The following is a 26263-nucleotide window of genomic DNA, read 5'->3' as shown; positions in this document are numbered from 1 at the left end:
GTTCCGCTCTGACCCTGAAGTATTCCTTTTCACCTGATGCTGTGGGGCCCTACCGCTTGTGGCTGCGGTGCAGTGGAAGGAGAGCACGGTCCGTCGTCTTCCCCTTCCCAGTCCCATCTTCCAGTATGGAACCTTGCTTTAATCCTTGCTTACAAGAAAGTAAGGTAACTTACTACAGTAGAGCAGGGTGGTTCTCGGGGTTTGGGGCACTATTTGGAAACCTGAGCTCTGCTGCTGTGCTGCGGACCTCTGTCTCCTTTGCGGGACCCCCTTGGCCTAGGTGATGCGGTGGGAGCCTTGGCTGTCTTCGTACCCTCCATCCCTGCCTTCTCTAGAAGGGTGTGCTCCCAGGGGGCACCTGCTGACACCGCCTGGACCAGGAGCTTCTTTGGAGCAAGATTAGCCCCTTCGTCTTCCATCCTCGGCGTATGGCCCACTGACCCGCGCAGAGGGGCCCTCGATACATGTGTGGCGTAGGACTGAGAGAGTGGGGGGAAAGGAGTGAGTGTGCGGAGCCGTCACGTTCCTCTGAGGCAGCAGATGCAGCCCACTGTTGATTAGTGACAGCTTTCTCAGATCACCAGAATGGAAGGGTGGGACTTGACTTTGCCTGCTTTAATTCAGGATTTGGACTCCATGAAGGGAAATCCTTTTTTCTTTTCTTTGAAATGGATTTCTTTTTTTTTTTTTTTTTTTTTTCCTTCTTAGCCTCAGAAATGGAGCAGTTAAGAATCAGCCCGGCTACCATGCTCGAAGATGAGATCACTTGGCTGGATAACTTTGAGCCTAATCGCACGGCTGAATGTGAGACCAGTGAAGCAGACAACATCTTACTGGCAGGACACCTACGGCTCATTAAGACCCTTCTTTCACTGTGCGGGGCAGAGAAGGAAATGCTTGGTAATAATTGCTTCCTCTTACCATGCGGCAGAATACCTCCCTTCTCAGTCCTTGCCGTAGTAGTGTTTGTAATTAGGAGAATAGGATAAGTGCTCAGTGCTCTGTAGAAAATTGACCCTTCAGGTAGTATGAGATTGTCCGGAATTTTAGTGGCTAACAGACTTCAGGTGTATTCTACCTGTGTCATTAAACCATATGAAGAAGTCGATAGCGTTCAAAACGGTTGGTCCACATAACTTAATACCAAGTAAAACTTACAGTTCAAAATAGGGTTTTCTCTTCTTGCTGTTACGTACCTTATAAAATATTATCTATTATAGATCTTACCTCTTTTAAGGGTAATTCTCATCTGGGAGGCAGCCCCCAACCACTACCCCCTGCCTCGTGGGGTACATATGAATGTCCTGGGGTGCATGTATAATTTGTCAGGGCATATTCAGTATTAGAAGGTACATTCAGAAAACAAGTCAAAACATTAATTACCACTTTTATCACATGAACTAAGCTCTATAAAAATCTTCTTGGCTACTGGGGATACATAGAAAAGAGTGATTCTACACCAGGCTAAGAAGGGTACATCACTTTACCTAAGGAAGGCAGGATTTTAAAAGTTTCAGAAACCCTCCTGTGGACTCCCCTGTGCCCAAAGTAAGAATGAAGTGTTCACTCGGACCGTTCTACCCCCTGTTCTTGGCATTTGTGTTTCCAAAGTGAAAGCAGGACTTCTTTCACTCCATTGTCAGCTCATAAAGGAAGGTACCCTCACTTGTCTTTGTTCCCTGCCCCCTGACCCTTCCACCCATCCCCACCCCTCTGCCCCACAGACCTTTGCCGTGTGTTATAAGTGCTCAAAAAATAAGCATCAAATTAAATTGAATGCCCTGCCATTGGGTGCCTTTGCTGCTCTGATATGAAAGTACAAAAACAGAGTCTTTGAATTAAAATGTGTTCATCCTCAACATGAATATTATGCTCTATTCCAGGTTCATCACTCATTAAACCATTGTTAGATGACTTCCTTTTCCGAGCTTCTAGAATTATTTTAAATAGTCATTCTCCAGCTGGCAGTGCCGCCATCAGTCAACAGGACTTTCATCCAAAGTATGGAAAATGCACGTTGTGTTCAGTTTTGGTAAAAATTCTAATTCGAAACTTTAGTCCAAAAAGCTTTTCTTAACTTGGAGTTTGTTTCCATCTTGTGAGTGTGTGTAGTTATAAGATATTATCCACCCTATGAAGAAATGCATGTAAAGGGGCTCAGGATAAGCCTGCCTGGCACACAGTGAGTGCTGGGCAAGGATGCTGGTGCCATTATTACCATCAAATAAGAAGAGTAAGTAGTAAATAATGTGCTTAATTTGGTCGGTAGCAAATTCCAAGACAAACCGAGATCAGAAGAATTCAATCCAAAGTTAGAGTAAATAGGCTCTGAATCTTGAGTTTCTTCTAGGAAGAAAGCATAGGTGCTTTTAGTGCATGAACCTTGTGATTTGCTGGGTACTGCCTGTGTCCTGACGATTAAAACTGCTAGTGACTTATTGTGGTAATTTTAGAATCAAATACTGTATTAGTTTTTATGGGTAGAAATTTGAAAGATCTTTCTGGAATGTTGACCCTACTTGGGTGCTCCTGGAGCTATAGGAGGAGGCTGCCCCATGCTGCCATCTTCCTTGCTCTGAATCCAGCTTACTCCATTCTTACGAAAACCAGACTTAACTGAATAATCCTGAAGAAACTGGGGATTTGGTATTTAACCAGTGAAAAACACTCCCGTATAATTTCGGTGGTTGTTGAAACGAGCAAGGCACAAGAAGCAACATTTCATGGAATCTCAAGCGATATCTTTTCGTGTATGAGTATTTCTCTATGTAGCTTTCCTTACTAGCAAAATCTGTCTCAGGCAGTCAGCCTTCATTAGAACTCTTGGGGTGTCTCTCAGGCTTTGGCTCCCATCTCACCCCTGCCCCAGTCTTGTTCTGGAAGATCCGGCACTGGCTCCGTGGGGAGTCTTTTATTAAAGTAGTAGAAATACGTGAGTATCTCCGTTTTCAGTGAACGGGGAAAATAAATCTTTAGCAGTTTTATTGAAATTTTTATTCGTGAACCCTCCTTGTATTTATTAAAAGTAATACCTCCATCAGCAAGGAGTTGGGTTTTTTAATCATACACAGTGCCTTAATTAGAAAAGGCAGTGTTTTGTTTCATCCCTCCCAGTGCATTGAGTGAGGCTCACTTATCACAGTGACTCCAGCTGTTTCCCGTCTGAACCCTAATGCCAGAAAGAGCTTTAAAATACACAATACTTTCACAAGTGACATTTATTCTTATTAACACTAACAAAGGAATTTTGTAATGCTTAGCCTGTGTGTACGGTTCCTCCTATTCGTTCTTTACCTGTCCTTTGCAAACCAAAAGTCCAAGTAAGAGGCAAAGGACAGGGCCAGCTGCTGGCCATTGTCCTCGGGGCCTGGCCCATTGCTGATCTAAGAGCCCCACAGCCCCTCGTGAACACATCTCCCACACTGCACCCCATACATGTTTCTCTCAGAGGTTCGATGTCCTCTTTTCTGTGTATCCTTCCTAACCTGTGATCTCCTCAGTAATGTAAGGTTGGCCTAGGTGACAGTGAGAAATTACTGTCCATCCCCAAAGTGATTTCTTCTAAACGTGAACGAACAATTATCAGAAGCCTTTGGTTTCCTGCAGACTGCCTGCTAGTTACCTTTTATTGTCATTTGAAACAAATTAATTTGGCAAACCACGTATTTCTGTCTCCGTTTTCTCGGCAAGATGAAGTTGATTAGTGTCCTCAAAGAATTTTTTATCACCAGACACATATAAAAAACATTTACGGGTATCTCTTCTGATCCACATAGCTTTCTTTTCCTGCCATTTAGATATTTGAGTTTCAGGACAATGTCTACAAAAAGCTTCCTTGCTACCTACTTTGAGAGAGAGTTAGTCTCATGTTTTCCTTGGTAAAAGTTTCAGACTCTTTATCCTCCATTTTTGCTGATCCAAGCCTTAGATAAAAATACTCTAGACTCCTAAGTGAGACATTTCACTACTTTATTAGGCCAAGAAGATATGTAGCTCTTAACCATAACCCATTCCTCCTGTATTCATGGCCTCTTCCTTTAAGTAAACACTTCCCGCTGGATTCCTAGAGCTCTGCCATCAGACCTGATTAACTCAGTTTGAGGAATTGCGGCTCTGATACTTTCATTTCAAATGTTGATTTAGTTTAATGACCGACTCAAGTGGATTATTCACTGTTGGAACTGACTTGCATCTTTTGTTTGTAGGTGTAGTACAGTGAATAGCCGACTGGCAGCCTATGAAGTCCTTGTGATGCTGGCTGATAGTTCCCCGGCAAATCTTCAAATTATCACGAAAGAACTGCTTTCCATGCATCATCAGCCTGACCCTGCTCTCACCAAGGAGTTTGATGTAAGTTTCCTAGACCTTGATACACTTGAATTTTGTTTAGGATGCTCAATCAAACGTATAACTTTGAAGCCTGTGTCTGCATTACCCTAATCCCAAAGAAAGTCAGCAGTATTCTTTTGCTTATCATGTTCCCATACTCTAATCAAGCATAATCTACTAAATTACTTCATACCATGGTAATACTGTATTACTCAATGATACCCTTTTTACTAATTAAAGAGAAGACATTTTTAAGTCACTTGATAATCACTCTCGGTAAGAAGTAGCATTGCAGCCTGTGTTTTGAGTAACTGCGCGTGGTACAGGGCCAGGCCACGGACATACATTCTCGAACATTGGCTCTGTCACAGTGCAGCCTACATTCATTTAAATTCAGCTAAGATTTATGGAGTTTAGAATGCACTAATAGGTGTGTTGGGCTTTTGGAGCTCAAAAATGCAGACAGGATTCCAGCCCTCTAGAAAGTCGGTGTCGAGTGGAAGAGACAGACTCGACCCGCAGGCAGATAATTTCAATATAATGTGATCGGTTGTAAGATCCGGGTCATGTCCTGAAGGCTCTCCTCGCAGAGGGGCACTCTACCACCAGATGGCGGCGTCTTAGAAGGCGTCTTAGAAAGGATGAAGCTGGAAAGAGAACTCCCAACGCTTCACAAGCTGGTGGGAAGGTGATTCCACAATGAGAAGGACGTGGGCGGAGCTGTGGAGCCAAGCAGCGGCTTAGTATCCGTTGGGAACTAGAGGAGGGGAGCAGCAGACCAGGAGCCGGAGGACGCTTTGAGAGCTTTGAGAGCCGCTTTTGTGTTCTCCACGGACCTTGTGGAGCCAGGCCTACCCTTTCGGACAGCTGAGCTGAGTCGTGTGCGGCATACAGGTTAGGCAGGAAAGGAAGGTGTTCTAGACAGAGAAAATAGCACTTGCACAATGAAATGCGAGCGTGTAAATTGGAAACTGTTTTCGTATCAAAACATTTAGTTTATAAAACGTGTGCTTTAGTTGTACATAGTTTATTTGACGGATTTAAATGGAAATTTTATTTTTTTCATAAGTCAGGGATTATGTCAGCATAAGGAAGAAAACATTTTTCTCATGTAAATACTTATTTTTTAGCACTGTCGTGAACGAGTTTTTCTTATCTTGCAACTTTTTAAAAATCTGTGCTTTGGACTCCACAAATACATTACCGTATTGATTAGATCTTAGAAATCACCCTGCTCTACGTGTATGTCAAATGTAAGTGGAAAATATATTTAGCAATTCCTTGAGGTCTAAAAGACCTGCAGGGTTTTGTGGGTTACTTATAATGCAGGTACTTAATATATATGCAGAATGGGTGATTCTGGGCATGGCATTAGAACCAAGATTCTGCTTAAGTGGCATTTCAAGGTGTGTCCTATCCATTTCTACTTTGAGAAGTGCTGTGTTCAACTTTATCCAGGAAGACTTTTCTAGATTATTTCTAGCCAGAAAAGCATTGTAATGGGATCTGTGTTAGGACAAAGCATCTTTTTTTTTTTTCCCCCCCAACGTTTTTATTTATTTTTGGGACCGAGAGAGACAAAGCATGAACGGGGGAGGGGCAGAGAGAGAGGGAGACACAGAATCGGAAACAGGCTCCAGGCTCCGAGCCACCAGCCCAGAGCCCGACGCGGGGCTCGAACTCACGGACCGCGAGATCGTGACCTGGCTGAAGTCGGACGCTTAACCGACTGCGCCACCCAGGCGCCCCAGGACAAAGCATCTTTAAGTGAAATGCTAGCGTATTTACCTGTTCCTTTAACTGTATGCTGATTAGCAGTGGTTCCACAGAAGAAGCTTACTTCCTTAAAAAGGAAGGGAGGGAATATGAGGCTTCCTTGACCATCCAGATTGGTCAGGAGTCTACAGAGTAAACACTGCGTAGAACCCTATTCCATTTGTGCAGAGTGCTACCTCAGTTTTGTAAGTAGATCTGTTTACTTGCTTGATGTCTCTGTAATCGAGCGGGCTGTGAGCCCCTCAAGACATTATCCCTGGCACGGTGCTGGCACCCAGTAGGTTCTTAATAAATGTTTGTTGAATGGTAATCAAGTGACAGAATGCGTGACTACTAGATGGGCAAACAAACAAACATGACATGTTAGGTACTTTATGAATGGAAAAGGAGCATTGAGGTATTAGTATTATTAGCATCTGCGGAGGTACTTCCAGAACATAGGTTTTGTTAGCGTGACTCCTAAGCCACTGGATGGATAAATCTGTGGGTATATCTCTTTTCCCTTTCAGACATCTCAGATAACCATGGTGAAAATGGGCTGGTGACAGATACACTAATTCTCTCTCTACTGTTCCTACTCCTCTCTCTTCTAGTATCTTCCCCCTGTGGATAGCAGGTCCAGCTCAGGGTTTGTGGGGCTGAGGAATGGCGGTGCTACGTGTTACATGAATGCAGTCTTCCAGCAACTGTATATGCAGCCTGGTCTGCCTGAGGTGATTGCCTTCTTCTTTCCTGTTTGGTATGACAGATAAAGCGTGCAGTGGCTGAAAATGGTCCCATATTCATATATCGCAACATATAGGGGTCAGGAGCACTGACACCACCATGCAGTCAAAAATATAATTTATATATTGCATTTTGAGTTTACTAAAATTCTAGACATCACTAGGGATTCTTTAGTCACTTCTGAAATCTGTGCACATCTGAACACATTGTTTACAGTCGCATGTTTGGGGGTTTTTTTAATTTTTTTTTTTTTAATGTTTATGTATTTTTGAGAGAGCATGAGCAGGGGAGGGGTAGAGAGAGGGGCGGAGACACAGAATCCAAAGCAGGCTCCAGGCTCTGAGCTGTCAGCCCAGAGCCCGACGCGGGGCTCAAACCCCCAAGCTGTGAGATCATGACCTGAGCTGCAGTCAGACGCTCAACTGAGCCACCCAGGTGCCCCCACAGTCACATGTTTTTATAAATCTGCTGAGGGAATATGCTGCCTGTTTGACAGCTAGACTTGACCAAATGGGATTTTTGAACTAAGTTACTGTCAAATTCTGTTCTATAACATTACTAATATTTTTAGTATTTTAGAAAAATTTAGGGTCTGTCATCAGTGTTTTATAAGAATTCAGTTGACTCTTGAACAACATATAGGGGTCAGGAGCGCTGACCACCCCCCTCATGCAGTCAAAAATCCACACGTAACTTTTGACTCCCCGCTGATATTAACCACGAATATTCTACTGTTGACAGTTAACACAGATTTTTGTACGTTACATGTATATATGCGTAATATAGTGCAATATGTATTACATATTCTTACAGTAGAGTAAGCCAGAGAAGAGAAAATATATTTATAATACTGTACTGTACTTATCACAAAAAAATCCATGTGTAAGCGGGCCCACACAGTTCAAACCCACGCTCAAGGGTCAACGTATAGTAGACGCTTGTGATATCGCAGTCAGTAGTGTTGAGAATATCTCCGTGTATCATGGCACGTTTAACCTCTCATAGAGATAACCGGTATTCCTCATTCTAGCTTTTCGTAATCAAACAGGCTCAAAGAAATGATTTGTTCATGTTTCCACCAGCTAGGAAGTATGGAGGCTAAACATACTGAGAGTTGTAGCCACGCTCAGACATACGTAGCGCTGTGGAAGCAAGGTGGGAAGTACCTTTGCATATGTCCGTGTTTCCTGTGGAGCAGTGAACTACTTCTAGCTTAATGCATTGCGTTTCTTTCCAGTCGTTACTTTCAGTAGATGATGACACAGACAATCCAGACGACAGCGTATTCTACCAGGTGCAGTCTCTCTTTGGGCATTTGATGGAAAGCAAGCTGCAGTATTATGTGCCTGAGAACTTCTGGAAGGTATTTCACTCAGTCACTTTAGATAGTTAGATCTAGTGATAATTGTTTCTGTCTTTATTAACTCCAGACTAATCCCGTTGCCAAGAACCTATAGGAGAATGGGCTGTACCATTCTTCTTAAGATCGGTATTTGATTTCAGATGATTAGAATATTAAGAAAAGTCATTTATAATTTCTAGGGATTTGCTAATCTTAACAATTTTGAATGTTTCTCATGATTCTTATTCTGATTCTTCGGATATTTGTTTAAATTAATGTTCTAAATATTTTTTTATTCTTTTTTTGTTTAGCGTAAATTTTAGTTAGTGAACGTACAGCGCAATATTGGTTTCAGGCGTAGAATTCAGTGGTTTATCTCTTACATTCAACACCCAGTGCTCATCCCAGCAAGTGTCCTCCTTAGTACTCATCACCCATCCAGCCCATCCCCCGCCCACCTCCCTCCATCAATGCTCAGTTTGTTCTCTATCTTTAAGAGTCTCATATGGTTTGTTTCCCTCTCCTCTCCCCACCCCCTTCCCATATGTTTATCTGTTTTGTTTCTTAAATTTTATTTATTTGTTTGTTTATTTTCTGAGAGAGAGAAAAAGAGGGAGCAGCATGAGCAGGGGAGGGGCAGAGAGAGAGAGAATCTTAAGTAGGCTCCATTTTCCACGCAGAACCGATTCGGGGCTCTGTCTCACAAACTGTGAGATCATGACCTGAGCCAAAATCAAGAGTCAGATGCTTAACTGACTGAGCCACCCGGGTGGCCCTCTTAAATTTTACCTAAGAGTGAAATCATACGCTACTTGTCTTTCTCTGATTGACTTATTTTGCTTAGCATGGTACTTTCTAGCTTCATCCACGTCATTGCAGATGACAAGATTTCATTCTTTTTGATGGCTGTATAAATGTATACACACACACACACACACACACACACACACACACACACACAGATATATCACCTCTTTATCCATTCATCAGTCACTGTGCTCTTTTGGGCTCTTGCCATAGTTTGGCTATTGTTAATATTGCTGCTGTGGACATTGGGGTGCATGTGCCCCTTTGAATCTGTATTTTTATATCATTTGGGCAAATACCTAGTAGTGCAATTCCTGGGTCATAGGGTAGTTCTATTTTTAATTTTTTGAGCAACCTCCATACTGTTCTCCAGAGTAGCTGCACCAGTTTAAATTCCCACCAGCAGTGCAAGAGGTAAAGAACATTACTTTTTAACATTGCTCTACTCTGTTTCACAGGAGGAGTACCTTGTATTTTCCCCTGTAGTTTGGAAAGTTCTAAGACAGAAACTGTTCTTGGCCTCAGGTCCCAGCCGGTATGGTTTCCCAGACTTGTTTCGGTTAAACAGAAGCCAGGGAAAAGCATAGATAACCAAGCTCATCTCACTTCAGGACAAGTGTCTAATGTCCTATTAGTGAACTTGGTTTTTAGAAGCATTTGAGTGCTCTTTCACATCCGTGTTCTAATGTATTCAGAGATTGCTGCTTTTCCTTTAGCAATATATTTAATTCTTGTCTTGCACAGATTTTCAAGATGTGGAACAAAGAACTTTATGTGAGAGAGCAGCAGGATGCATATGAATTCTTCACTAGTCTTATTGATCAGATGGACGAATATCTCAAGGTAGAGAACATCTCACTTTCCCTCAAACTGTAGTACGAGAACAGAGTTGCAGGATTTGGGATGACTGTGAAACCCACAGATCAGAAAGTGGTCATCTGGAACATCCCACCTGTAATTCATTTCCTCTGGGTTTGAACATCAAAACAGACACAGATCACTGAATGATGGACTTCTCTTCTTAATTCCTCCAACACTTGGTGGAGAAGTATGTCATTCTTAATCTGTACTCCACAGTAACCATTTGTGTCCACGTGCTCTTCCAGAGGTTGCCTGACCTCAGGAGTGCTGCCCTCGCCAGTGACCTGACGGCCCTGTGCGTGGCAGCCCAACTCAGCCAGAGGGGCCAGATTAAAAAGTTGTGGTGATGTTTGAGCCCAAAGCTTCCTGCCCCCGCCCAGCGTAACGTGTGACAGACTTCCTAAGTGGTGCTGCCTTCTAGTTATAGGGCGTCCTCCATCACTGCCATTAGCTGTCCCTCTTCTCCTTAGTAGGCACAAGTCAGGATGTCCTTTTTCAAATAACTTAGGAATTGATAGCATTTTATCCACAAGGAAGAAAAGATTGTGAAGAGTTGCTACTAACTTGGTTGTTGCGGCGTGGGGAGAAGAGTTTGGAATCGTCACGGAAATGACAAGCTTTTCTTGTCACCAGCTGTGACTGGCCCCTCTCCTCTTCCTTTGCCGGCTGTTCAGGCTCTTCTAATAGCCAGTGGGGCCAATGGGTTATAAGCCTCCTATTCATTCCCAACTTAAACTACCATCATGACTCTTTTTATTTTAGCTGTTAAGTTGAAATCTGTGCTTTAGCTTAGGTCTAAATAAAATTCTATCTAAGTGACCTAGAAATTCTAGGGGCATCAGCTAAAATTCTAACTTTTGATTCCAACAGAAAATGGGGAGAGACCAGATTTTTAAGAATACTTTCCAGGGCATCTATTCTGATCAGAAGATCTGTAAAGACTGTCCTCACAGGTTAGTGAAGTTACCACGGACGTCAAAAAATGTCATCATTGTTTTTATTTTTTTTCTCTTGACAGGTAGCACATTATTCATTAATTTTCCCCGTATTTCACTTGGCTAAAATGACAATATATGAAAATCTCAGATGTTAATCTTTTTAATGATTATGTATTTTGAGGGAGAGAGAGAGAGAGAGAGAGAACCGGGGAGGAGCAGAAAGAGAGGAAGAGAGAATCCCAAGCAGGTTCTGTGCTGTCAGTACCGACCCCGATGTGGGGGCTCTAACTCATGAACCAGGAGATCATGACCTGAACTGAAATTAAGAGTCAGACACTTAACCGACTGAGCCACCCAGGCGCCCCAGCTAGTATCTTTTTTAATAGTATTTTTATTCCATAAGCTACTGTAACAATTTATTGATATATTTTTATTCAGCCAAGTTCTATAATATTCAGGCTCGTGAGCATCGCCATGCTTAGCATTAAGTAAATCATGATGCAAGCAGATTTCCTACTCATGTATTTAAGGCAAAGCTTTAAGAATGCTTTAAGTTTCATTTGTAAGTATGTGGATTTCCATAGGAAGTCACAAATCCTCAAACAGGAAAATACGTATTCTCAGGGTTATCCTGATCCAGAAATCAAATTTGGAAGCAATATTTTTATAGTAGAAAAAGGATTCAATATTAAGGTAAAAACATGGAAATTGCTAATTGGCTACAGTCGTAATGTACATGATCGTTGTCCTTTCTATTTTTATTTTTTAGTTTTTTAACAGTATTTTTTTTTAAGTTTCTTGTGAAAGAGAGACGAAGAGAGTGTATGTGTGAGTGGGAGAGGGACAGAGAGAATCACAAGGAGTCTCCACGCTGCCCGTACAGAGCCTGATGGAGGCTCGATCCCACAAACCATGAGATCATGACCTGAGCTGAAGTCGAGTCAGACACTTAACTGACTGAGCCACCCAGGTGCCCCAGTCGTCGTCCTTTTTAAATAGTGCTTCTAGTGTGTTGTGAATCTTGCATTTGTTGACAGACTTGCAGATCTGTCTCCGTGGACCTATGAAGGTTTATTGAGTTAAGTTTCTTTGGTTTCCATTTCTAAAATTTCTTCGTTGAAATTCCTAATTGTTAAGTGATTTTGAATTGCCAAAAACTAGTATTTGTTTTTGGCAGTGTACCTTTAAAAGGATGAGGAATGGCACGTGTTAATTTCACTGATCATGAATGTAGACCTGTGTTCAGTCTCTGCTACTGTGGTAGTGTCAAGATCTTAAATTATTTAAATTCCATGGTTGATTATGTTTTTTCTGTGATTTGCTAATCAGATATGAGCGTGAGGAAGCTTTCATGGCCCTCAATCTTGGAGTTACTTCTTGTCAGAGCTTGGAAATTTCTTTGGACCAGTTTGTTAGAGGAGAAGTTCTAGAAGGAAGTAATGCGTATTACTGCGAAAAGTGTAAAGAAAAGGTATTACACTTGCCTTTTTTGAAAAACAAGATCAATGTGTTACTCATTTAGTTTGTCTTTATGTTTTATGTAGGAACGGTATTAAGCTCCAATTGTTGCTTCCATTAAATTGTGTCTTTCCCTGTTTTCACATGGGCGGGAAAAGCCTGTGAAAATCTGTGACCTTTGTATGACTTTGCTGTTTTCTTTCCTCCATGGAGGTAATTGGGTTTTGCTTTTCTTTAGAGAATAACTGTGAAAAGGACCTGCATTAAGTCTTTACCTAGCGTCTTGGTAATTCACCTAATGAGATTTGGATTTGACTGGGAGAGTGGACGCTCCATTAAATATGACGAACAGATAAGGGTAACTTTTTTTTTTTTTCCCTGAAATGTCTTACAACCCTTACCTCACTTTCTTTTCCGCTGTTTACTTTTTATATTTTTAACTTTCATCCCCACTGTGAAAGGCTATGGTCTCAGCATTCTGAGGGGTACACAGCCCCTTGTCTTAAGCACCTGCTGCCCACGGACAGGCAGATCCGTAAACAACCCTCCTATCTGGTGATAGAGGGGAGGTAATAATCCTAGCTAGAACTAGGAAAACATGCCTCTTTTTTGAATCTGACTTAATTGGGTATTGCCGTGGATGTTACTCATCAACACTAATGTTGTCCTTTTGCTTTTAAATAGTTTCCCTGGATGCTAAACATGGAGCCCTACACAGTTTCAGGAATGGCTCGCCAGGATTCGTCTTCTGAAGTTGGTGAAAACGGGCGAAGTATGGACCAGGGAGGTGGAGGATCCCCACGGAAAAAAGTTGCCCTCACTGAAAACTATGAACTTGTCGGTGTCATTGTCCACAGTGGGCAGGCACATGCGGGTCACTACTATTCCTTCATTAAGGACCGACGGTAGGGGTCTCACGCGGTCCCTCCCCTGCCTTCCAGTAGTCCTGCCTCCACACCCGCTTCCTGTCTCTCTCCTCCACTCCCCCTGCCCTCCTCTATCCCTCCTCTACTCCCCCTGCCCTCCTGTGTCTCTCCTCTGCTCTCCCTGCCCTACTTTATCATCCATGCTTATGAGTGTAGTGCAAAGAAGCTTTTGCATTGCTCTTTGGTCATATTTCATATTGGATTTTTAAAACTTAGTATAACAGTTTTTACCTCTTTGGTTTGAAAAGTTGTTTTAGAAATGTAAGGGTTGTCCATTTGAAAATACCCAAATAGAGTCATCTGCTCTATTTGTAGACAATACATAGAGATAAAGGCTGGGGAGGGGGATGTTGGGTTTCCATCTTATAACATTTGTTTCCCTGTGGGCTTCAGGGGGTGTGGAAAAGGAAAATGGTACAAGTTTAATGACACAGTCATAGAAGAATTTGACCTAAATGATGAGACCCTGGAGTACGAATGCTTTGGAGGAGAATATAGACCAAAAGTTTATGATCAAAGTAAGTATTTACAAGTGGATGTTTCACATTAGTTTGTTTGTTTTTTAACTTACGGTTTTCTATCAAATTGGAAGCAGTATTCTTTACATAAAAATGTAATTTTATTCTTTTTACATACCACTTTTCAGGCTGTATAGATCCACAAACTCATAGATAGGCAGAGTGGAAATGTTTAAGCTGCTTACAGAATGTTTTTTAAAATAATTCCTTGCAGGTGAATTAGACAGGTGATGGAGGAAGAGGAAGAAACGAATATCAGAGAGAAACTAACGAACACAGAATTTCAGCCTTAAAAATTGTTTCAGAGGAAGTAGTTGTCTGCTAAACTTCTCACATTTCCTTTTTACTTTCAGAGAGGCACGATGAATTAGACAAGACCCCTCGAACGCCTGTTTTTGAAACCGTATTTATTATGTAGCGTGGCAGTCCTTCTCTCCACAGCCACTGCCCCCCCAGAAGAAAAACTATGAGGAAAAGGACATCACAGAATCCAATCAGAATTTTCCATGGTGGGGGGGGGGGGGGGGGACATTTTGTAGAGATCTTAGCATTTCTGAAACCTGATTTTGCAATATTTTAGGGGCATTTAAAATTTTCTGCCTGTATTTGGGTCAGAAGGAAATAAGAGAAACAGGTGAAGGAAGTAAGAGGTACAGACTTCTAATTAGAATATAAGTAAGTCACAAGGATGGAAAGTAAGCCTAGGAAATCGAGTCAATAATATCGTCATAAAGCTGTATGGCAACAGATGGTGATATATTTATCTTGGTGAGCATTTCGTAGCGTGTATAATTGTCAAAACACTGTGTTGGCTACCTACAACTAACATGTCAACTATGCTTCAATTAAGAATTAAAATGAAAAATTTCTGTGTCAGATTTTGATGCCATGCCATGGTAGTCCTGTGTCTAATAATAGTAACCTTTAATGGTTAAATCCAGTACAGTTGCCAAAACTTACCTAGATTTGGTTGTTCTATGCAAAAATGGCTAAGTGAGGCAATTATAATCCCGTCCTGTGCCACAGAACTTCTTTTTAAGTGTTCCTTGCCTTTTGTTTAAATCTAGACTCGCCTAGGAATGTTTATCTTCTTTACCCCATCTTTGTACAGCTTCCTTACGGGTCTTCTGTGTCACCTTCCAAGCAGTATGGTACAAGGACACACACTTTACTTACACTTTGCATTTAAGTTTTGTAAACATTTGCTGGATTTATGAGCCTTTCTTTTAGATTGTCGAGACAAGAAACCTTCTTTATTCTATTTACAAAGGCTTCTTCCTTCATGTCTTGTTATAAAGCAAACCCGTATACAGATGTTCGCCGAAGATACTGGAATGCCTATATGCTCTTCTACCAAAGGGTCTCTGATCAAAACTCCCCAGTATTACCAAAGAAGAGTCGAGTCAGTGTGGTACGGCAGGAAGCTGAGGATCTCTCTCTGTGAGTTTCTCTTTCACATAGTTTGCTGTGTGATTTCAGTAGGTGGTCATTGTAATCTTGAGTATAGTGTTTAGGATTTACAGGTAACTTGTTAAACAAACTAGAGAGAAATTCTAAAAAGAAAGTGAGTAAATCTCATTACCCCTTTTCTTATGGCCGCCTTTTTATTATTTCCTTGGCAGAAGTTATTTCGTATTTAGAACATGCACGTAGGGGCACCTGGGTGGATCAGTCAGCTGAGTGTCCACCTCTGCCTCAGGTCATGATCTCACGGTTCGTGAGTTCGAGCCCTGCATCAGGCTCTCTGCTGACAGCACAGAGCCTATTTCAGATCCTCTGTCCCCCTCTCTCTCCGCTTTCAAAAATAAACAAACATTCAAAATATTTAAAAAAAAAAATGCATGTAAACTGTTTTGTTCTAGAATCGAGATTTTTTTCCAATCTCAGCATTTATCGAATACACTTTATAGTCAAAGTGTGGCACTTTGCCAGCACTGTGGGTTTTTTTTTTAAGGTCGTCTTGTTTACAAATTTGCGTTTAAATATATTGGATCGGTAAAGTACGCAGTTTATTGTTAAGCCTCGTACCCTGTGTACGTAAGTGTGTCAGGTTGTGGTAAGGGCTAAAACGGCAGCCGCTTTACACCACACAGTTTTCTGATTCTGTCCTTAGGTCAGCGCCGTCCTCACCGGAAATTTCACCTCAGTCCTCCCCTCGGCCCCACAGGCCTAACAATGACCGGCTCTCTATTCTAACCAAGCTGGTTAAGAAAGGTGAGAAGAAAGGGCTATTTGTGGAGAAAATGCCTGCTCGAATATACCAGGTAAGACCCATGTAAGAAATTCTAAGGTAGAAAAATCACATAAAAGTCCAAATCTGCCCCGTAGGTCCGGAAGTACTCCTGCCGGCCTCCTTGTGGACTTGGTTGGACCTTGCGTGCCTCATCCGACCCACCTCATCTCACGAGTCTTTTATAACAGGTCACAGAGGTGACCACAGACTCAGGGAGGCCAGCACTGTCACTGGCCTGCTATGTGGCTGGGGGTTGCCACGGATACACAAGTGGGAGGGAGTGGCCGGTAGAGACAAACGCTGCTGAAACTAACTTACCGTCTGGAGAGGAAAATAAGTTAGGGTTCAATATCTTTGGGTAAAACTAGTATGAAAGTGATAACCACCAATTATTGAATATCTGCTCTGTGCCACGTGCTTTAAACAAATCCTTAATTCTTAAAAACTCTTGTGAAGTAGTAGGTTTTATTCCAATTTTTCAGATGGAAAAACTGAGGTCAGAAATGTGAGGCACCTGGGTGGCTCACTCAGTTGAGCGTCTGACTCTTGATTTCAGCTCAGGTCATGATCTCACAGCTCGTGAGATTGAACCCCATGTCGGGCTCTGCGCTGACAGCACGGAGCCTGCTTGGGATTCTCTCTCTTCCTCTTTCTCTGTCCCTGTCCTGGCTCACGCGCATGTGCTCTCTCACACTCGCTCACTCTCTGTCTCTCTCTCAAAATAAACTTTAAAAACAGAAAGGAGAAATGACCTACCAGTTCACAGAACCAAGATTTAAATTCGGAACTGTCCAACTACCCAGTCCAGGCTTTATACATAAGTAATCCAAAGCTGAGTTAGCCAGAACCAGAGAATTTAAGAAAATTGTGGAGTGTTGCATGAAGAGAGAAAGATTTGAGCCATCTGATACAAGGAAAATGTGAATTTGGTTGTGCTTGGGAGAGCTCTGTTTGTCCCTTCCAACCCAAAATAACTGGTTTGACTTCACTTGTCCCTCATATGGTGGTTTTCCTAAATTTCCCAGAAGTATTTGGTTTGATGAAGAAGTATTCACCTTCTTACAGCTTCTTATATTTAAAGGAAGATTTTCCTCTCTCCCTTTTTAAAATTTCAAAGCTCTAGAGAAGGGTTTTTGTGAACCTTTTCTAACTTAATGTAAAACCCTTTCTACCTAATGTGTCATTAAAAATCTTCCACGTGCTGAATACTTTGCCCTGTTTCTTAAAAATAATTACTGATTTTCTTTTGTAGATGGTGAGAGATGAAAACCTCAAGTTTATGAAGAATAGAGATGTATACAGTAGTGATTATTTCAGTTTTGTTTTGTCTTTAGCGTCACTGAATGCTGTAAGTACTAGTTGGCTTGTTAGTAAGGGACTAAGAAAGCAGAGTGAAATCTGTCAGCTCAAGCGTTCAGTGACAGCCCTCGGTTGTTAGCATTCAGATTGGATGCCCAGAACATTCCCTCAAATGATGTCACTTACTGGGTGATATTAAAATACTGGCAGCGCTCAGAACATATAATGCGGATTGTGCATGGGTGCGGGTGTCCACATACTGGCTTTTTAAAGCGCTTTTTAATTTTATGAAGAATATCAGAGAATAGCCATGAGGCGAGGTCAGTGAATATTGGGCTTGGTGGAGATTAATTTGTCCCAATTTGTCATCAGACATCTTCAGACTCAAGACGAACTTCCAAGTACTTCTTTTTCTTGAGTACCATGGTTATGATTCGCCAATAAGGGAGAAACTTTCTTAGCCTGTTGACAGTGTTTAACATCCTGTGGTCTAAAGGCTCTATTTTGAGAGGGCTTCATAAAAAAATGAAGAGGATGTCTTTTCTTAACCTTTTTAAAAATTTAAGTGGAACGTTTTTTCTATAATAAGCTGGCTAGATTTTTCTTATTAGTGTTTAACTTTATTATAAGTCATTCAGTTCATAACATGTAATAATCTATAAAACACCTTTGAAAAATGCTGTGTTTTTTCACTCTCTCTCAGACTAAATTAAAGCATCCATATTATCCTTGCATGGCAAAGGTGAGCTTACAGCTTGCAATTCAGTTCCTTTTTCAAACTTATCTACGGACAAAGAAAAAACTCAGGTAAGAAATGATATATTTTGATAGTCTGTTGTGACAGAAGGCACTCGTTAATTCAATTAAAACTGAATTTATAAATTCAAAGCATTGTGAAGGCACCTACCTAATATATTCAGGTGACTAAGACATGGTTCCTATCTTTAAGGAATTTCTTTTTTAAATTTTTTTTTTCAACGTTTATTTATTTTTGGGACAGAGAGAGACAGAGCATGAACGGGGGAGGGGCAGAGAGAGAGGGAGACACAGAATCAGAAACAGGCTCCAGGCTCTGAGCCATCAGCCCAGAGCCCGAGGCGGGGCTCGAACTCACGGACCGCGAGATCGTGACCTGGCTGAAGTCGGACGCTTAACCGACTGCGCCACCCAGGCGCCCCAAAGGAATTTCTAATCTCATAGGAAGGATAAATCAGAAGAAGCAAGGCATAAATGCTGTACGTCTTTGGGAACTGGACAAAGTCCTATCCAAATATGGGGATTGGGTAGGTGTTAAAGACATTGGCGTTCTCAGAGAATTTTGAAAGGCAAAAACAAACAGAGGGAATAATCTAGGTGAAAGGGGGAAACCTGAGTAACGGATAAGACTTGCCTGAAGAGCTATGAATGACTAGTGTTGTGCTCATACATGTAAGGACTCACTGGAAGTGAGGTCACCTGTGGGCTTTGAAGGAGCCCGTCAAGTGTCGTGAGTGCCACAGAGGGGAGCTGGGCCTTTGTTCACTGGGAAACCATGAAGGGTTTTTGAACAGGGGGCAGTATGCACAGAGGCACGCTAGATTTGGACCGGCATATTGTCCACCGTTGGTTTTTATCTTTAGCACCTGGAAGGTGCCCGACACATGGTAGGTGCTGGGTGAAGAGCTGTCTGTGAATAAATGGGTGAGAGGCGAAGAGTAAGTTACCCGCTGGCCGGAGGAGGTACCCGGAGCAGGGAGGGACTCGGGCGAGGAAGGCAGCTACAGTCGGAAGACCGGGACAGTTCTGTCTGTTCTCTCTCGCCGGTCCCGGGCACTTCTCCCACGTATGGGCAGGTTTTTTAGAAAGACCCTGCAATCAAAAAACACTGGCGAAGAAACAGATATAATGGCAACTTCATTTTCATGCGTAATTAAGATATATTAAATGATACCGATCTTTATTCTTCAATTGGAAAAGAAGGACTACTATGTTCCTTTCTTTTAATGTCTGGCACAGGACTGACTAAGGAATTGCATTCCTTTTGTTTGTGAAGTTGGCTTGAGCTGTTGGTACGTCGGAGACTGTTTCCCTTTTGTTTATATTTACCATTTTGGGGCTGGAGAGAGTGGAGGGGTGTTACGTGAGGTCATGGGCAATTTAGTCATTATACCTCATTGTCTGCCCAAATGTTTTTCTTCCATAAAGCAGGATATTAATAATTATAGCAATGAAGTATAAAAATGCTGATGTAATAACCTATTTCGAAGGTGGGCATTTTGTGAATGTCGATCAGTGAAGCAAAACAAAATGCTGTAGGGCAGATGTTTTTCCCAATTAAAACTGCTTGAAGAAGATGCAAAAGATAAAAGTTAAACTCTAAGACTTAAGCCTCTGTACACATTTTTGTGGGGAGGAGGGACAGGTGAGGAGGGATAGGTGAATCACATCACAAATACCAAAAAATGCAAAGCACTGGCTTCTGGGGTGCATGAAGCCATGTTAGTCAGCGGTCATTGGTTATTCAACTTACCCTCTACCCAACCTCCCCCCAAAATAGGTTAACTAAAACCAAGGTGACACTCCGTGGGGTTATTTGCGGGGGTCGTACTCCTTACATCTCTGTCTTTGCTTTTTTTTAAAGGGTTGATACTGAAGAATGGATTGCCACTATTGAAGCATTACTTTCCAAAAGTTTTGATGCTTGTCAGTGGCTCGTTGAATATTTTATTAGTTCTGAAGGACGAGAATTAATAAAGTAAGTGTCAAGATCTTTTAATTAATTAAAAGAAATCTGTGTCTCTTCTAGTGATTTAGAGCTGCAATTTCTTGTGACTATTTTTATTTCTACTTGAAATTGCTTTTCCGATTGGAGTCAGTTTTGGACTTTTTTCCCTAGAAGCATGAGGAACTGTTCAGGTCACTCTAAAATCATTCTTTCGTAAAACCGTCTCTGATGGACTAGACTCAGACGAGTGTTCCATGAGCGCAAGGAAAGCATGTGTGCACATAGCCACACGGTCACAGGCAAGCGTGGCCTGAACTCCTGCTGTGGCTCAGGAGATTCCAGAATATGCGTCCCCTCCCTCAGGGACTCACAGTCTGGTGGCAAGGTGGAGAGGTCAGCAATGCCCGGTTACTGCATAGCTTTACCACAGTATTAGACATCTAGCTCCGTTTGGATTCTACTATTTTTCAAAAACTTACTACTAGTATAATACCTATGGTAATACATTTACCTACATACCTGTAATAAAAAATAATTAGCTTTTTCTGGTGAAAAGTCTATATGCTCCAGTCACTGTGGATGTTTAGCCTGTACTCCCAGTCATCCTTGGGCCAGTTTCTCTTGTCCTTGGGGAATACAGTACTTATGCACAGGCTCTGTGATCTCAGTGTCCCTTGTCCCCAGTGGGCCCCTCCTTCATCTCCTCACCCCTCATGCCTGCCATGCTAGCACACCCCACCTCCAGCTAAGGACCTTGCCTCGGACTTCACTGAGAATATACGAGTCACAAATGAGCAGGCCTCTATCCCCAGCACGTCGGAGCCTGTTCTCATCATCTTTTCTCCTGTTACTGTGGGGGAGTGTCCTGTCTCCTCTCAAAATGAATGTTTACATGAGCAAACCCTTTATCGGCTCTTACTCCTGCATCTTTACCTTCTAGAATTTTCTACAGAGTACTTCTGTCAGCATGCGGATATGCTCTGGTATCTCTCAGCTCGAACAGACAACAGAGAATTCAGAAATACAGGCTCGTTTCACAGGGAGCTCACAGTCTGGTGGCATATCAGCTGACGGAAACTCTTGATCCCATATTCCTTTCATCTCTAGGTCTGAGCTCCAGACACTCATTTGCCTACTTGATGTCTCCACTTCTTTCTCTATCTACCTCATACAGCAACAAAAGTGGTTTTTTGAAACAAACTGGATCACATTACTTCTCTGCTTGAAAATTCTTCAGTGGATCCCTGTCAGACTCCTAATAAAAATCCACAGCCTTTACGTAACCCGCAAGGCCTTGCATGTGGTCTCACTTCAGTTTCCTCACACGGGTTTGTTGATTCCTTCGACATGCTCAGCTTACTTTCCTGCCTAAAGACCCTTGCACCTTTATTGCCTCTATCTGGGATGTTCCCCCATCCAGTCCTGCATCTTACCCTTGAGATGTCAGAGAAGCCATTCCCTTCGGATGACCCTGTCTAAAGCCAGTATACGATTGGTCTGCTCTGCTGTTGTACCTGTCTCCTCGCTAAACTCTGGCTTCTTGAGGGCAGATGTTAAGCGTGTTTGGTTCCCTACCGTACACAAAGAGCCTGGCACATAGTAAGCACTCCGCTGTTTGTGGGTGCGTGCGTGCGTGTATGCACATGCGCACATAACACACGGAGAGAGAGCAAGTAACCATTCATGTGAAGTGTTATGTGTGCCTGGCCCTGTGGAGTTTGCACTGAGGTGAACTTTCCCGTTTGTCCAGTGTAATTCCAAAGTCTCTTCCCAATAGTAAGAAGCTGAATATCCTAGAATCATCACATATTTGGTAGGAACATTGCAAATATTTAGTTTATTCCCTTATATCCAACCAGGCTTGCTCTGAAATATCTCCGGAGGAACTTGGTGACTCCTCTGGGAGGATGTGTGGTTTATTAGTGTTCCTCACGGTCAAGAAGCCCAATGAATTACCTGATCTGAATTCTTCCTGAGAGAGTTTATTATATTTTTGTCTCTTTATCGCTGTCAATTTGTCACTGTCGGTTGCTGAATTTACATTTTGTAATTTTATAATTACTTCTTTAGAATTCTTAAGATAACCTGGGTTGCCACTGTTATAACTAAAATAACTGTCCATGTGAAGGGCTGCCGTCTCTTAGGTCAGAGCTTCTCAGTGCTGTGCTTTGTTTTTTAGGCAATGGTCAAATGTCACTATAATAGTAAAAATCTGAAGCTGTGGTAAACATTGCTAGAAAATCGAGCTCTATTAAAAATTGATCTAAATTAAAACTACTAAACAAAGAATATTTTACATCTTCTAAAAAGGTTTTGTTGTGGAAGCACTTAAACATACAGCAAGTAGCCACAATGAGAGCCCTGTCCTGTGCCACTTCCCGGGCCCGGTTCCCAGCACTTTGCCCATCTCGTTGCCCACCCTGTTGCCCACCCCCCCCGGCGCCCACCACTCACTCACAGGCCTCCTTTTTTCCCGCAAGTATTTTAAAGTCAGTCTCAGACATCATATAATTTCATTATAAATTTTTCAGCATGGGTCTCTAAAAGGTAGTTTTTAAAAAAAAATAAGCACTTTACCGTTATCACACTAAACAAAAATACTTTTCTTTTTTTTAAACATTTATTACTGAGAGACAGAGAGAGACAGAGCACGAGCAGGGGAGGGGCAGAGAGAGAGGGAGACACAGAATCTGAAGCAGGCTCCAGGCTCCGAGCTGCTGGCACAGAGCCCGACGCGGGGCTCGAACTCACGGACCATGAGATCATGACCTGAGCCGAAGTCAGACGCTTAACCGACTGAGCCACCCAGGCGCCCTCAAAAATACTTCTTTTATATCCTCCTAAATCCAGTCCATATTCAGATTTCCACAGGCATCTCAAAAAGGTTTACTCTTCCGCTGAGTTTATACAAATCAGGATCCACACAAGCTCCACACGCTGCATTTAGTTTATACATCTGTTAAGACTCTTTTAAGCTATAATTGTTCTTTTTCCCCCACCACCTCCTTTTTTGTCATGCCATCTTTTTGAGGGGCACACTGGCCATTTGCCCTATAGAAGTCCCCACATTCTGGATTCGTCTGCATTCTCATAGTGCCTCCTGGTGTCTACGATAGGAAATGTGGAGTGACCCCTGGAGACAGGCTTTCCAGAAGAATTATACCCGAATCTGACAAAGCCTCTAGAGCTGAACATTATAGGCACACTTGTTATCTCTAACTTTCTTGTGGCTGCCACTTAAAGTCTTAGCGCATTTGGAACACAGCCTTTTCAGTCTGGTGCACATTAGGTAGCTCCTGGGCAGCACTTAGCAGTTACGGGGAATAAGCAGCAGAGTGACCACAGAGAGCTCCGCTCTGATCTCTCTCTGGGGAAAAGAAGGCAGGCTCTCCACCCCTGAAAGGGGAGGAAGGAAATACCATTGCTGCACGCAAACAGGGACCAGAGCAGCGTTCTGCTGGCGCCTGGAGGACGTGGTCATCAACATTCGGCTGTATTTAAACCTCTCATGTGGAATAATGCGGACTTTCTGTTAAGAAATATTAGAAAAGACGGGGCGCCTGGGTGGCTCAGTCCATTGAGCATCCGACTTCGGCTCAGGTCACGATCTCGCGGTCCGTGAGTTGGAGCCCCACGTCGGGCTTTGGGCTGACAGCTCGGAGCCTGGAGCCTGCTTTGGATTCTGTGTCTCCCTCTCTCTGACCCTCCCCCGTTCATGCTCTGTCTCTCTCTGTCCCAAAAATAAATAAACGTTAAAAAAGAAAGAAAGAAAGAAAGAAAGAAAGAAAGAAGGAAGGAAGGAAGGAAGGAAGGAAGGAAGGAAGGAAGGAAGGAAAGAAAGAAAGAAAAAAGAAAGAAAGAAAGAAAGAAAGAAAGAAAGAAAGAAAGAAAGAAAGAAAAGAAAGAAAGAGAAAGAAAAAGAAACGTTAGAAAAGATAGACGGGTTTTCACTTTGCTGATTACAGAATGAGTTGTCACACGGGAGTGCGTGTATGAAGCAGAACACAATGCGTGGCTGGAGAAGCACACTCCAGGGCATTCCCACCCCCCTCAGCCCCGAGAGCAGCGCCCCTGCCTCTGAGGCCGCCGTGCCACCATTCCACGCGTGTAAAGGATTGAATTAGGTTGTGCACTTGGGGGCACGGTGCAGTAGCTGACCGTACCACCAAGAGTGCTGAGACGGCGGAGGCGTGTGACAGACCTTGACTGCTGCGGTCATCACCTCCATCCCCATCACGGAGGGAGGCACCACCGCTTGTTTAGGGGTTGGGTCATAAGGCTTGGGGAGAAGAGAGGAAAGGAAAGAGATAGAAATCCTGACATACTGGTGGAGGAGGAGGGGCGGTCTTGACTGTGAACTTTATTACGGTAGTCTGAGAAATTCAAGGGATGCCCCAGGGAGAACCCCTTAGCCAACAGAATTTATAAAATTTTAGGTCCTTTGCTTTCGTATCTCTTTATGTCCATTTATCTCGTTATGCCGTTACATTTATACAAATACTCATTTCAGGAGAAGGGGGGAAGAAGGGGGAACATCTACTTTCAGCGCCCAGGGGTCTGGTTTTCCTGTTTGGCCGCCTTCCCCCTGCACAGTGGCCTGAGACAGTGTCCCAAAGCTCTCAGGAGCCTTGACCCGAGAGCTTGGAGGGATTTTGTTTCTTGGACAGTAGGTGGGCCGGGTGTTGGGAAGGTGAAGTTCTAGAAGTTCCTTCTGCCTTCTCAGCACGCACCTTTTCTCCGTGTGTTTTAGGATTTTCTTGCTGGAGTGCAGCGTGCGAGAAGTACGAGTTGCCGTGGCCACCGTTCTGGAGAAAACCCTAGACAGTGCCTTGTTTTATCAGGATAAGGTCGGTCTCATTTCTTAAACGTTACGTCTACTTTCTGTTTCTACCAAGTGTCTTAAATTGCACGTAACAAGAAAGAGAGCCCAGGGTTGGAGTCTGGTAATTCTGCCTTAGAGAATGCACCTCCCGCAGTCTGCCTTTCTGATAAATGCCAGGGTAGAAGGCACACTGTCCTTGCCTCCTCGTACCCCAGAAGTCAGGATAGGCTAGGAATTTGGGTCTGCTCTGGTCTGCTTCAGGCTTTTCTCTCTAGAGCACTCCTTTTTCAGAGTCTTCGCTCAAGACTCTGTTCAGTTTCACTGAACTGAGACTAACCTGAGTCTTGAGACTCTAGTCTAGACCCACAGACGTTTTGAGCCGCACTTGGCTTTGTCTCTTTCCTAACAAGCTGTTTCCATGATCCAAACCTGCGGTTGGCGGCCAAACCAAATAGTGCCGTCCGTCTAGGAAGGAGCAGCAGCCAAGATGGTTTCTTCATTGGTCTCCATTACTCCTAATCTTTGCTCCTGTTCTTCTGGATTTCTTCTTCCTGATTGTGTTTCTGCAACATATTTTCTGGTTCACAGTTCCACACGTGCTAAACTAAACCGTGGTATTTAGGACTGTCCTCAAATTTCAGATATCCCCCTAAGTTTTAAGTCTTAGGGAAATAAATGACATATACTGTAAGTCTGATTATTATTCAATCTGTTATTAAGTCCTAGCAAATATAGCACTTCTTCCCAAGTTTGCTGTTTCAAACAGCTGACACCACATGGAAAACTTTGAAAAATGTTGTTTTCAGATCTGATTGGCTCCTTATAGACATTGGCTGGAGGCAATGTGTCTCAATGAACTAAATGCAAATTCTAGGAGTTGCTGCTTCAGATTTCGACGTTGGCTTTGCTGTTCCACCTTGAGCAAGTCCTTTTGTTTTTATTGTTTTTATTTAAAAAAAATTTTTTTGAGTTTATTTATTTTGAGAGAAAGAGTGCAAGTGGGGAAGGGGCAGACAGAGAGAGAGAGAGAGAGAGAGAGAGAGAATCCCAAACAGGCTCTACAGTGTCAGCTCGGAGCCCGATGTGGGGCTCGAACCCACAAACCACGAGATCATGACCTGAGCTGAAGTCACTTAACCGACTGAGCCACCCAGGTGCCCCCAAGTCCTTGAAGAAAGATGCTAATCCAGTTACAGTACTTAGCTCCTTCAACATTGCCTGACCCGAAGTTCATCGTTAGACCAGACAACCTAAGGAGCTTTGCTCAGCCCAGAGTGAACAAGGAGGTCACATAGGCCCTTTAGGGAAGACCTAGAAGAAGACCACGGCTCAATTCCAGGAATTCCAAGGAAGCTAAGGTTTACTCTAAGGCACTGGTTTTCAGTCAGCTTAAACAGCAGGACCATTTTTCAGACCTCACCTTACCTGGATGCAGAGTATATAACATCAGTCATTGGGAGCCGCTTAGGACAGTTCGAATACCATTGCCCTGAAATACCCTCACGGAGCTCTTCTGCGATACTT

The 26263-nt window shown here is 42.9% G+C and overlaps 1 protein-coding gene across 1 annotated transcript in view; it reads left to right on the top strand.

The window, feature by feature from the left end:
• USP24 (ubiquitin specific peptidase 24) overlaps positions 1 to 26263 on the top strand; it is a gene marked incomplete at its 5' end in the record, with an annotated part of 141451 nt that overhangs the window by 94277 nt on the left and 20911 nt on the right. The window contains 17 exons of the mRNA XM_040470368.1: positions 709 to 900; positions 1884 to 2001; positions 4206 to 4350; positions 6699 to 6818; positions 8069 to 8194; positions 9725 to 9823; positions 10712 to 10794; positions 12109 to 12250; positions 12476 to 12595; positions 12922 to 13142; positions 13557 to 13681; positions 14980 to 15121; positions 15795 to 15945; positions 17167 to 17262; positions 17917 to 18020; positions 19834 to 19947; positions 24668 to 24764. Of these exons, the coding sequence (XP_040326302.1) occupies positions 709 to 900; positions 1884 to 2001; positions 4206 to 4350; positions 6699 to 6818; positions 8069 to 8194; positions 9725 to 9823; positions 10712 to 10794; positions 12109 to 12250; positions 12476 to 12595; positions 12922 to 13142; positions 13557 to 13681; positions 14980 to 15121; positions 15795 to 15945; positions 17167 to 17262; positions 17917 to 18020; positions 19834 to 19947; positions 24668 to 24764 (2195 nt within the window). The remainder of the gene's footprint in view (positions 1 to 708; positions 901 to 1883; positions 2002 to 4205; positions 4351 to 6698; positions 6819 to 8068; positions 8195 to 9724; positions 9824 to 10711; positions 10795 to 12108; positions 12251 to 12475; positions 12596 to 12921; positions 13143 to 13556; positions 13682 to 14979; positions 15122 to 15794; positions 15946 to 17166; positions 17263 to 17916; positions 18021 to 19833; positions 19948 to 24667; positions 24765 to 26263) is intronic.

Source organism: Herpailurus yagouaroundi, unplaced genomic scaffold, assembly GCF_014898765.1.
Source record: "Herpailurus yagouaroundi ecotype Mexico unplaced genomic scaffold, PumYag 77, whole genome shotgun sequence".
NCBI classification, from domain to species: Eukaryota; Metazoa; Chordata; class Mammalia; order Carnivora; family Felidae; genus Herpailurus; species Herpailurus yagouaroundi.
The sequence above is the reverse complement of the archived record's forward strand: the minus strand, read 5'-3'. Positions and strand labels throughout refer to the sequence as shown.